At 36.5% G+C, this 13244-nt stretch overlaps 1 protein-coding gene across 1 annotated transcript in view; it reads left to right on the top strand.

Annotated features, from left to right (window-relative positions):
- alk (ALK receptor tyrosine kinase) overlaps positions 1-13244 on the top strand; it is a 405435-nt gene that overhangs the window by 149760 nt on the left and 242431 nt on the right. Inside the window, exon 3 of the mRNA XM_030126874.1 lies at positions 9940-10095. Within this exon, the coding sequence (XP_029982734.1) occupies positions 9940-10095 (156 nt within the window). The remainder of the gene's footprint in view (positions 1-9939; positions 10096-13244) is intronic.

Here is a 13244-nt window from a genome sequence, read left to right as displayed (position 1 = left end):
CAGTTAAGTGAAACAAATTATATTATTATTACCACAAATGCTGTTGAGTTAGCTAAAAAAAATTTAGTGTAGAAGAACAAATGTAAAAAGTGTGTATTTTGTGTGCGTTTTGTATTGTATATTTCTACACTGTGTTACAGACATTTGATGATTCTGAGGAGGCAGGTAAACCTCTGAACTAGTTTTTCTATGTGAATCTAAATGTTATCTGTGTACATAGTACGGCTTCAGCAGGCTGTGTTTGGGAGACTAGAGGTCACAAAAACATGGAAATGGTGAACATGGCTTTAGGCTGCAGTGATAGATCTCAGCTGTCCCTTCAGCATCTGCTGTCCGCTGGCATTTATTACCTACCACAAAAGCCAACACAGACTCGCCACCAGCTGCCCCCTCTTCCCATCCTCCCTCCTGCTGTACTGCATCCATTAGCCGGGTCTACAGGGTAAACTATCTTCCTTATTTCCATGTTAGTGTTAGTAGGCTGGCTTCATTGGCATTGCGTGTCAGTAACATCAGAGCCCCCTGACCTGAACTCTCTACAGCCTATCACGTCATCTTCCTCTGGGAAAATCAGCAGGCCTGTCCACTGCCATATTTTGCTTAGTAAAACCCTACTCGTGTGCCATATTTCTCACTCCAGACCTATTCTCCTCATGGAGATGGATTGTCCTGGTTCAGCTGTGGCTGCCAGCTGTAACACATTCAGATGGATGCTAGCCACTTGAGGAGTTGCCGTGCTCCACAATAGAACATCTGCCTCACTCAGCTGGTAGTGCTGTTCTTGTGTAATGAGACACAGCAGTGGAATAAAACACATTTGCAAAGGCGAAAGGGTATAAAAGATAGAGCAGCGGTGCAGTTGCTTAAATATGGCATCCTCCTGGAGTCCCATCAGTCAGCCCTCTCAGCCCCTACCAGCGTAACACTTGCACAGCTTTGTTATTTTATGGGGGATTGCTGAAATCCAAATCCCATAAGAATATGCATATATTAATGATTATTGAAACAAACACATACATATAAAAGGTTTACAATGGTCACATGGAGATGGAGGCATCTCATCCAATGGATAATTCACAGACAAGCAAAGCATTAAACACTTTTTTAGCATGTGTCATTTAAATTATTCAAACACTAATGTGCAAAAAAAAAAGACAACATTTTATGTGAGGGAAATAAGAAAATAGAAATTATATGACAAAAAATACCTTTCAAGTATCTGTCTTTATAAAATATGAAACACTGTTCATGTTTCAGAGGTAGCCACAGTATGCTGTCTATGTGGCTCATTTATGTCAGTGCAGTAGATCACATAGAAATGTGTCAGAATATATAAGAACTTTTGAACTTACATTTTTCTGACAAAGATGGAACAATTTGCAGATAGAATTTACAACAGCAGATAACAATGGCTCAGGGATGTTATTGGCCAGGAAGAAGAGAGGCTCAAGTGTTTTAATAGAACACACTGTAAGGCAAAAGGCTTTTTATGGTTTTGTGTTTGTCAGTAGACCATCTTCAAGGCCTTACAGGAGCTGTTGCGGAGAATTTCTCTTGACCCCCTGCCAGCACACTCCCTTTGTACTTTTGAAGAGTGGGTGCTGAGGATGGAGGTGAGGGTGCCAGTTCACAAGGAATAAAAAAGCTTGACATTTGAATCTGAGCCCCTTGTGGTTTAGAATTGAAAACTGTCATGTGCAGTGGAGTCAAAAAGAAATGTTGATGCACAAGGCAGTCCATACTTGAAGTCTCCATTTCTTTTAGCCTCAAAACAAGCATTTGTGTCCTAATTGTTATATATATATATATATATATATATATATATATATATATATATATATATATATATATATATATATATATATATGTATTTTTTTTTTCCATGTTTTTGATGTAAAGCCATTCACACACCTGTCTGTTAAAACACATACCACTCATCTGTTCATGAGTATGTGTTTGTGTTTGTATTACTTTTGAGATTTGCCTCAGATTGATATGAAAAGTAGATCTGATTAGATAAATAAGCTCAGTGAGCCACCATCACATTGTTTTCAGGAAATATGTTAAGCATGTAAAAGCTTCATTTTGGAATTAGTCATTATGTATTTTATTCACTATTCACACAGACATCCAGCTGTAGATGTAATTTATTTAATGTCTGAAGCACTGCTATGCAAATCTACCACATCATTTTTAAAACATTTAATTACATAGTTGTGCACTAAGGGGAATTGACCAGTTAATGTATATACAAAATTAAGATGGCTGCATTGACTCGCTTCTCATCAGTGATGTTTGGCAGTAATACGGCACATCACTCAATCTCTGCTTTGTTTGATGAATGAACTCTGGGTCACAGAGTCGTGATAGGCTCATTAGCCTGTCACACAACCTTATTAACTCAGTCAAATCCACATACTAGATGGAAAATGTTCTGCTTAATTACTAGTATTTTTTTTTTTTTTTTGCAATAAATTGATTCCCGTCTTTATTGTATAAGCCTTACCCATTTATACTTGCAGTCTTTGGTTATAATAAATGATCACAAAGCTTCATTAATGACTTCCCTTCTTGGCCAGATCACTTACAGTTGCTTCTAGCGTTAGATTATGTGGATTCATAATGAATCTACAGCATGAACAAAAAGCAGTAACCAACCATTGAAACAAAAAGGATACAATCTTGAATGCAGATTTACAATCTGAACCTCCCTGATATTTTCCAGATGTATAATGTTATACCTGAGCTTCAAACAGTGATCACCACCTCAGACCTATCAGCATTCATATACTGCCTTTAATTCCATTTAAATTAAGTATGCTGTGCAGAGATCTACAATCACTAGCCTGAAAAAAGGGATGTGCAAGATAGAAAAAGAAACGCTAATGTATTTATCACTATGGTGTCTATGATTAACGGTGATGATTGAATTACAGCCATATCAGATTACATAAAATTGGTTCAGTATGGATTAGAAGAGAAAACTTCTTCTTTTTTTTTTTTTTTTTTTTTTTTTTTTTTTTTTTACTTTGCATCTATACGCGGTGAATTGATTGAGCTTTGCTTTCAATTTACTTCATCAGTCAAGCTGAAACACTACATTACATGGTTTACAGCATAAAGCAACAACAGTATTTTTATTTCAGACATTGTAACATATGTCTGTTTTGACAACCAGGAACAGTCACAGTTTATGAAGTTATTGTGAGATCTATTCTGATAATAATTCTTAAGAAACATCTGTAAATGAATGTCAAGTGAATTAGAATAAATAACCCATTCTGTATTCTAACAAAGGCAGTCAGTTCTGTTTAAGCAGTCTACATGCAACTGAACGGTAAATCCTTATGTTAATTGATCATTTACATCTATGAAATTATCCTCTAATATGCAAACATATGTAAATAAATGCATTCATTGGTAATTTGTTTCGATTATAAAATTGTTTATCATAATGTATTATTGTATAATATGATGTAAAGTAAACTTTAAGATGGAGGTTTACTTGATGTTATTAAAGAGGCTGTCAGTCACTCTGTCAAGACTTCGTCAGCCGCATCTTCTGTTTTTACATGTGGAAGCAATAGGCAAACACACTTAACTTTTTAATGTATTCATATAAGTAGCTCTCTGTCATTGTTTTGTTTTTGTTTTTTTAATGTGCTTTTTAAAAGCTGCTGTCTGGTATGAAGTATCACAGCAAGATAATGTCAGGGCAAGTGGTCATAAAAATCATACATTTACCATTATTTAATAGGTCTCTAGTTGAGCTCTGCTTTTTGTTTCAAATACAGTCTGGCCATAATGTGTCCTGTGTGGCAGCTAATATCCCAGGTTACACCTATATTATCATAATCATCTCATAATGTAACTTGGAACTTAAAGAGTCATGCATAATGAACAATTAATATGATTGCATTTACTGTATCTGTGGGTAATCATTCATCTTCCCTTTACAGGCTGCTAACCTATTTAATGCCAAGTATTCTTATTAATAGCTTCAAAGCATATTCATCTACCATATATATAATACCTTAGATATAAACAGTATAAGCCATTATAATCTGTGTTCTATACATGCACCAGTCATATTGAATGGAAATTAAGTAAGGGCATTTCCAGCTTTTTTTCAAGTCAGAAATTGAAAATAAAGACATAAATGCACTCTGCACTTTGCTAGAGATGTTTAAAATTCCTTTCAGACTTTTTTTTTTTTTTTTACTTCAATTACTCTGCGCTGGGGGACTAATCAACATTAAAAACAAACTTTTCAGTGGCAAGGGGGTTTGTCATGACCTGTTTATAATTAACACTCTGCTGCCAAAACTCGGGGGGCAACCATGGATACATTTTGGCAGACGTAAAAGGCTAAATCCTTATGGCATATGACAATTTTAATTTTTTTTTTTTTTTTTTTTTTTTTTTTTTATGGTACTGTGCCATTTATCTCAATAGCAGCTGCTTTGATTAAAATGTGCAGCAGTGTAAATAAAAAGTAAATGATCCTGTTCTCAATAATGTCAAAGAGGAAGGGATAGGATTACATGTACAGAAAATGCAATGGTTTGGAAAAAAAAAAAAAAAAAAAATTCAAGGATGTGACTGGGAATGAATGTGCCATGAAAGCTGTGTCCGTGGTTATTTGGCACGTCATAATTTTTTAGTCACTTTGCACATGCAGAATGTGGGTGAAATTGGGTGACAGATCCAGATCTTCCTCGCTACTGTTGAATCCTATCTCTCATCCCCATTTGGCAGCACAGAGAAATTCTTAGCTCGTCAATGTGCCAAGTGTGTGTTTCTGCATCCTTAAGTATTGGTAGGATATCTGAGGGTGGAAAAATGTGAGGAGACAGCTCTGAAATGTATGTCTCTGTTAGTTTCTGTGAGTGGCTTAAGTTATGTAAATGTATCTAACAGTAAGAGGTTTCTTGAAAGTAATCACAAACGCTTACCATATGGTATTTGCACATTTGATTTCAAGTACTGTTTGATTGTCATTTTAGGCAGCAGATATAATATTTTCTCACAGATTATGAACCAGCCAACAAAGGTGAATCTCGTGAAAGCCTCCATCACCCATGTGCCTTTCCATAGTGTAGTATTACATGTTATTTAGGACATAGCTTCATGAATATTAGTTGGTTGTTAAGTGTGAGATGTAGCTTTTATCTCCAGGCACGCTTTTTGCATTTAGTTAAAACATCCGTGCCAATCTGTGCTGTTTTAAAGGCTTCTTTCATTGTACGAACAAACCTGCAGTGCTGTTCCACCCATGTATTGAAGGGAAGGAAATGAGCTTTCACTGCAACCTTGAACTCAGTTTTTCCACAGCTCATCAGCCCTCAAGGTCCCTAGTGGCAGTGAGCTACAGGAATCAATGTTTCTGCCAAATGACAGGTTTTAAGCATGGGAACCATTACCCATACTGGCACTGCTTAGGATTGACTGCCATTACATTTCCTTTAAATTCAGCTGCCTCCACTAGGACAGCCGTGACGCCATCCCATCAGTCTCTTTTAATCATTCACCCAGTAACTTCCTCTGCTGCAAATGTAAACATTCAAGACTCTGTGTTAGTGAATGAAGAAATATAAAGAAAATAGAAAATAGGAACTTTTTCTGTTACCTCAAGATGGCCTCCAGACAAAACAAGCCAATTAGGACGTGATTAAAGAAGAACCATTCATATTAAAGATTACATTTTTAGCCCCTCCCCTTTCAGATACCAACATCAGTGCAGCGACCTTGTCAGGAAATGTGCATTATTTCTGTTTCAGTGCATCAAAGCAACTCTGCTACGTTCCAGATGTGATAAATATTTCAGTCCAGTAAATGTATTTTACTTTTGGAGACTTATTTCCACTTACTTTGTGTCTTTTTTAATGTGTACAACACAAATGACAGAACTGAGTGGATAATGTGGTTTTGCTAATGGTTAGATGGCTGTGTGTACACATGTTAGAACATGTTCTATTGGCTTTGTCCAAGTAGTATAGGGAGAGATAGCTAGTTTTGTTATCAGTGGTGTTGGAGAGGAGATATGTAGTCTTTTGGTTAGTGTTGGTGTTTATTTACGGCTCATGTTTATCTGTAGTGTGTAAGCTACTGACTAAAAATCTACTGAGAGTGAGGAGAATAAACAGTGAATATAGCAGTTCTTGCATGTTACTGCATGTGTTTATCATGAGTTTATTGTCACTTTATGCTTAAATTTGATCCCAGACATCATGTAATCAGACTGCTAACAAGAACTGAGCTGTGATGTTTATCTTACAATGAAATTAGAGGCGTTCATAACAAAGACACAAAGATATTGAGGGAAAATCAAACCTATACTTTTATTTTTTTCAACACCACTGTAGAATTATTTGACTTACATCTATAAATGTATAGATATATTTATAAATGTATGATATGGGACCTGTTAAATACAGTGGGGATGCTACAATACAAGAGAAAAGAATATTAATTGTCCAAAAAGTGTTTTTGGACCTTCCCTCACAGATACCTTCCACACAAAGGGCAAAAATGGGTTGTCGTGTACAAGACAAAAATATAGACCAGTTTCTAAAATTAGAGTGAAACTACATGTTCAGCACCACTGCACCCAGAGACACAGAGAACTGTTTTGTGTATAATGCATGCAAAAGCGATGCTACATTGGGCTATGTTTAGTATGTGCATATTGTTTTACAGTCAGTTCTCCCTGCTAGTGTGTTCGTCTATCAAGAGTTAAAGCTCAAGTGGTATAATCTATTATAAGACAATACTTCATATTAAATTGCTGAAGTCTGTTGAGCGAATATATGCTGTCAGATCAGCTCAGCACTGATTTCACATATTTAAATTGTCAGCAGTTTGTTTAGTGACTGTGACTGGTTAAATTATTGAGATTGCATTTGGTAGTCGCATTTTTATTTTGGAGATTTAACATGAGATCTTCACATATTCTCTGTTGCCCATTAGTAAATGTCTTATCTAAGCACTACAGCACATTGTACACATGGTACAGTTAACATTAAGATAGTGCAGACCTTGCAGTATGAAATTGCAGGATGAGGGTTTTCAAGACAAAACTTAAACTTTTATAAACACAAAAAGAGAGTGCACTTGCTCTGAAATCAATACTTCAAATAACTTCTGATGTTTTAGACAAGACACTAAATGGGAAAGTCTCCAAGACCAAAGTGTGACCAGCCAACAAATGTTGAAAAAGCAAGTTTTTCAAGTTGTGTTTCCAGCTAAGGCTCAGGCTTTGCCACGATAGATCAATGTATACCACCACTGCTACTGTCAAGATGTCATTTTATTAAATATTGGATCCCAGTCCCCCTTGTAAGCATAATTGCTAATTTGATTTTTACATTTGATGGGCCCAGCAGGTTTCTGCACTTCTCTTACCATGGGTGTAGGTCACTCCGCCCTTAAACGGTGTCATTGGTTTTGGTTGCCATAGTACATTTTGTTTCAGGGGATTTTCCTTTGGCCTTACTCCAGAGCTCTAAATTGCTGCCTACATTTACAGTGAGTGTTTAGATTAGGTTCGCTTAGGAAGTAAACAGTAAGTGGCAATTTAGTCAGGTTATTCTGCTTCTACAGCTTTCTTAGAATTTAACAATCATAACAACAAAAACGTACAGGTTATTATCTCTTATAAATCCATATTTGTGTGGTGATGCATTCCTTTCCTGGAAAGAACAATCTTCAACAACAATGTTCAACAACAACAATCATCTTCAACACATAGCGATTATTGGATTGAATACCCAGCATTTTTATGTTATTGGTAACTGTATTTTTTATCTGATAGCTGATCAAATAAATGAATGTATGCAGCAGCATCTCTCTGACCATAGATGTTGTTAGAATATTAATACATTTTTATTTCTGTATTTGATTTAAGCCCAAAAGTGATAAGTTGTGTTGGTGTGACACTAAAATTAAAATTGGTACCTTGATTTCTCATTTTCATGACAAATCTACGTGTATCTGTTCCAAATATTGGTTAACAGTATTTTTGATGGTTGTGATGTTGAGTTGATGATTGATAATTGGCATTAGTCTTGAAAAGCAACTGTTAAAGGGATTATGTATAGTACTTAAAGGGGTCATATTTTGCTAAACCCACTTTTATTAGTCTTTGGTACATTTATTTGGGTATTTGGACCCTAATAGTGCAAAACGTTTGGATTTGAACCCTCCAGGTGCACCAAAGGTATCTTAATATTCATTTTGGTAAAAATCGAGTGGATTTCTACAACCTGTTTTAATTCCTGCTGAATTTGTTACGTCTAGAACTAGTTGCGTCAGGACATCTGCACATATAAGGTCAAGAATTCCAACACACCTTTCTCCGAGTACGACAAAATTGTTTGTCAGCAGCAGCAGTAGTTGTAGTCCATGCTGAAAATATGTCCAAACTTCAAGGCGATTACTTTAAATGTTCAGCTGTTGGTTGAATGGGAGAGAGCAGCACAGCCAACAACCTGGAGGGGGTGGGATGTGAAGTTGTTCATTTAGATTTAAAGGGCCAGCGCCCCAAATGACCTTTCTTGTGTCATTAGTCATAAATAGGGTTGAAGATCCTGGACCTGTGGAGTTTAATTAATGGAGAATTCAGACCCAAGCATAGCGTTTACATTTTATGTAGACCACAGGGAAGTGTTTTAAAATGCATAATTCCATTTAAAAAAGCAAAATATCACTCCTTTAAAAAAAAAAATATTAGAGTAAGCTAACAGAGCCATAATGTGAACTATCAACTTTTGTAAACAACTAGCCAATAAAATTTCCAGCTATAAGTTTTTTTTTTTGTTAGAAGAATAAGAAAGAAAACCCTAATGATAAAATAATGCAGATATTAGTAAACAGTGAGCTTTATGCTTTATTTAGTGAGTAATACAGCGTTGATGGGGTGGTTTTGGTAGTATGAAATGTGTTCTGGAGTTTGGAGTATCAATACTACGGGACATATAACACCAGGCCTACTTTGGCAAGTGTTACACTGTTTTATTCTACAAAATAAAGTTATTAAAGCAAGCGCAACATAGACATAGAGGTATGATTATACAACACTAGCTCCTCTCCTTTGGAGCCTTGTGTAAGAAGTCATTTCAAAGTGACCAAGCCCTCTCAAACAGTGATTTACCAAGCCACAGGGATGAGTCTACATGAGGTCTGTCCACAGGGAGGGAAGGACAGATGGAGGCAAAGATAGAGTCAGAGAGAAAGGGAGGATGAGTGGGGGGAGAGCTGACCTTTAATTTGCTCTCTGACCAAACTTTTAGGGAGGGCTTTGGGGGCTATGGCAGTAATACCTTCACTCCCATTATATCCATCCCTCAGCGCTTCGGTAAAACAGCATATGCGCTATGCACAGAGAGTTCTGCCAATATTCAAGCTGTTACTCTTCCTTTATGGGCTGACACAAGCAAAATGAGGACTTTGAAAATGACAAATGTTTACTAACTTCACATGATTCTTCCTCTATAAACTGATTTTAGATCAAACATTAAATCAGTGCGTAATTCAGATTGAGCCCAATAAACTTTACTCACTGAAACTGAGACATTTAGTTAAAAAAAACAAAACAAAACAGAATATAGTGCCATAGTAAAATGATATTTATTTCATTATACGGCTCTTTTCCCCTGGCAGTCCCATGCAATTAAACTCTTCAAATAATGTGTTTTAAAAACTGAAAATTAAACTCACCAGCAAATTTTACTGGACCCCTCAGCTTATTTCCTCCTGTGGTTTGGATTCACAACATTTTAGTAAAGTGCATTTCAACATTAAAGTTTGAATTTAATGCCCTTATTTTGAATTAGTCTTCTATTTTTCTGTCAGTACGCTTTTTCTTTTACTGATATTCTCAGAGAGTTGGCGATGTGCAGGTAAAAAAATAAATCAGATATTTGTTTCTTATTTCACCAGATCTACAACAATGCCCTGGCAGCAGCAGAACATGTGACCAACACCAGGACAGCACCCCGGAGTTTACATGGAGCATAGTGGCTGCTGGTGATCTGCAGCAGGAAAGGCACGAAAAGACTGAAAAGAAGGCAGGAAGTCCCCAGGGGTGGGAGGAAGGTAAGAACGAAGGTATCACGCTCCCCCTTTGTTGGGGAATTTCATTTTTCAACATTTATCAAACTGCTTCTCATACTTTGATATTATCTTCTCTATTTATATTTGTAAAGGGTCCATAATCCATTACTTTTTTGAAGCTGTTGTCAGTTTTGCTGCAGCAAGTCGGCTCCTTCTCCAGACTGCACAATTAGCATTTGTGGTGTTGTACATAATGTAGCACCACCATGTGCACTTTTTAAGTTACCTACTTAATAATGTCAATGCAGAAACAGACCGTTAAACAGGCACTAAAACAGCATCACTTTAATTGCCTCAAGTCTCCCTCCAATTTTAGTACCAATACATTAAAGCAGTGTTGCGTAATTGCTAAAGGGTTATTGAGATATTACTTTTCATAGTTTTTCCAGGTAAGGAGCCGAATATAGTTTACTGAGCCAGTAGTCTGCACAGTGTTGCAGAGCCCTGCCCTCAGATCTGCCATATCCTCCAGCATCATTCATTTTCATACCCTAGAAGATGAGAAAACAGTTTCTATCATCTTATCTCCTGAGGTGATGGTGAAATGGAGGGAGACAGAAGGGTCTATTTATTTCCTTAAATGTTTTTTTCCTATCATGAGCCAAAAGTCTGAGACCAGATGGGTGGAGTGTTGGATGAAATTGAAATGGTGAAATATATTGACTGGTAAGAGAACAGAGTTAGAGAGAGTGGACGGAAGTGATTGATGTTTGTCATGTTTATTTAGTTAAAGTATTAAAGGAAGTTGTGGGATGCATGCAGCGTCTTCACAGTAGGATGTGTGTAATTTTAGAAAGTGAGGTGAAAATAGTAACAGCACATTGCCCTTCTGTGCACAAATGAGTTCTCCCTTCGCTCTTATTAATCATTATCAACTAGGAACAAAAAGTTTGTTGCCCCAGAATTCAGTAAATTGTAAATTATCAACAGTACTAGGTTTGTCGCCGGTTGGTGTATATTCTTATGTGACTTTTACGGCTCGAAGTTTTGGGTAAGGATGTATTAGTTGGATTAGATTTGATATTTATGTAGAGCCAGAACCTTGACGATGAAAAAATGATTAATAAAATTGTTATTTAAGCTGTAAGATGTTAAATCCCCTAGAATAAAGGGTTTTAATAGAAAATGTCCAATATATGCTTGCAAAATCAAAGCCGTAATTTTTGTTGAAGTGTTAGAAAACAGAAAATCTGGTGGTGTTAGTCTGCCTCCTACAGTCAAAGGTAGTTTGTGTGTAGAAAAAAAAAAAAAAAAAGAAAAGAAAAGAAAAGAAAAGCTGATCTTGACTAGAGGTAGGTGACACAAAGTACAAAGAGAATATATGTGCATAATCATGTTGGGGCCCTCAGTTAGCCACAATACATTTTCCATGTTTTGAATAATTGAGCCGGGCAAGCTGCAGTCTCCACACATTTCACTGGTGCTTGCAATTTAAAAGGGATGGAAATAAGGGATGAATACTTAATGACCATGATCTGTGGAATATCTTGAGCTGTTTTCTACAGTACCTAACTCATCTGCTCTAAGAAATTCAACTTTGAAGCTTGTAAATGAACAGTGTTTCTTTTATCCAGAGATACTGATAGTTAGCTTTAAGATGTGCGCTCACAAACTGATAAAAGTCAAGTTATCAACATAAGGTCCAGCTATGATAAATAGAGTCATTACGGTGCTTTTTATTCATAGGTTCATGCTTTAACTTTTAGGGCTGGATTCACAAACAGTGTTTGTGCCTGCAATTTGCTCAATTTTCTGCACCTGTTCACAAGAGTTTTTTGTTAATGTTTGCAAGTCAAAACATGCCCATAAAGTTTTGCACCTGCGTGTGATTTGCTCTTGTTTTGTGGCAGAGTTTTGTAGTGTTTCAGGTGTTTCTCCACATTTAAGTGCATAGACTGGCCTATAATGAAAACAGAAAAAAAAAAACTTCAGATTGCATGTCTCTAAAGAGAAGAGACTGAACACTACATAATCAAATAAACTTTCATGCTTCTATAGTAATTCAGAAGCATTGTGTAACATAGAAGTGATGTTATTACCTCCGCCAAGGAGGTTATGTTTTTGCAAGGGTTTGTTTGTCTGTTTGTTTGTCTGTCCGTTAGTGTGCAACATAACTCAAAAAGTTACGGACAGATTTGGATGAAATTTTCAGGGTTTGTTGGAAATGGGATAAGGAAGAAATTATTAAATTTTGGTGGTGATCGGGGGTGGGGGGGCCCACGGGGGGCGCCACTGATCAGCCTTGGCGGAGGTCTGCGCTCTCCGAGTGCTTCTAGTTATATCATATTATAATTCTGGGAAATCTGAAACATCTAATTCATGTCTAACTCAAAAAATGTTATGTGTCTTTAAATACTTCAGAGTTTTGTTTGGTTTCTGTTTGATGTCATGTCACCAAACAGAAGGTCGTCCACATTTACAACATGACACAGTTGTAATGTCAATAACAGCAGATCAGTAAGTATTTGACAGCCATTAACGTTGTGTGGTCTGCAACTGTTACACTCCAGGAGCATAAGGATGTGTAAATATAAAGCTGTCAGTCAATTATTGGCTCAGATGGTTTGTGCAGTACACTGTTTTGTAAGTCTGGCCTTTATTGTACAGAAAACAGCAGAGCAAACCCACTACTTAAGTTATATTCTTATTGCAGCTGTAAATTAACTGTGAGTTTTACTTTATCCTGTACATTCCATCACTATTTGACATGTTTACTTTATGTCTCTGTAAAATGAATTCTTGAACAGCTTTATATCAAAGCTTTGTTGAATACTGGAGTCTGACTGGTTGATGACAGCATTTTACAATCTGTGATATTTTTGTGTAGAGCAGGCCATGGAATCTAAAAGACTATCAATTTGGTCAGATTATTGATTTCCTCAGCCAATAGCCATGGTAAAAGCTATTAAGCCTTGCATCACTGCTGACCACTTGCTGTACATTATCCTTTACTTAATGCACAAACTATTAGGCACTTTAATTCTCTCACCCACCTCTTCTACCTTTATGGCTGATATATGAGGTGGTTCATCACATGTTGGACATGTAAAAAAAAGTAATGACAAGACCATGAGGTAAAAATGTCCTTGGCAACGTAGTTAGAGAAGCTTTTCAGTTAAATACAGAAAAAT

The sequence above is a fragment of the Sphaeramia orbicularis genome, chromosome 22 (assembly GCF_902148855.1).
Source record: "Sphaeramia orbicularis chromosome 22, fSphaOr1.1, whole genome shotgun sequence".
NCBI classification, from domain to species: domain Eukaryota; kingdom Metazoa; phylum Chordata; class Actinopteri; order Kurtiformes; family Apogonidae; genus Sphaeramia; species Sphaeramia orbicularis.
Note: the sequence above shows the minus strand (reverse complement) of the source record. Positions and strands in the feature narration are given on the sequence as shown.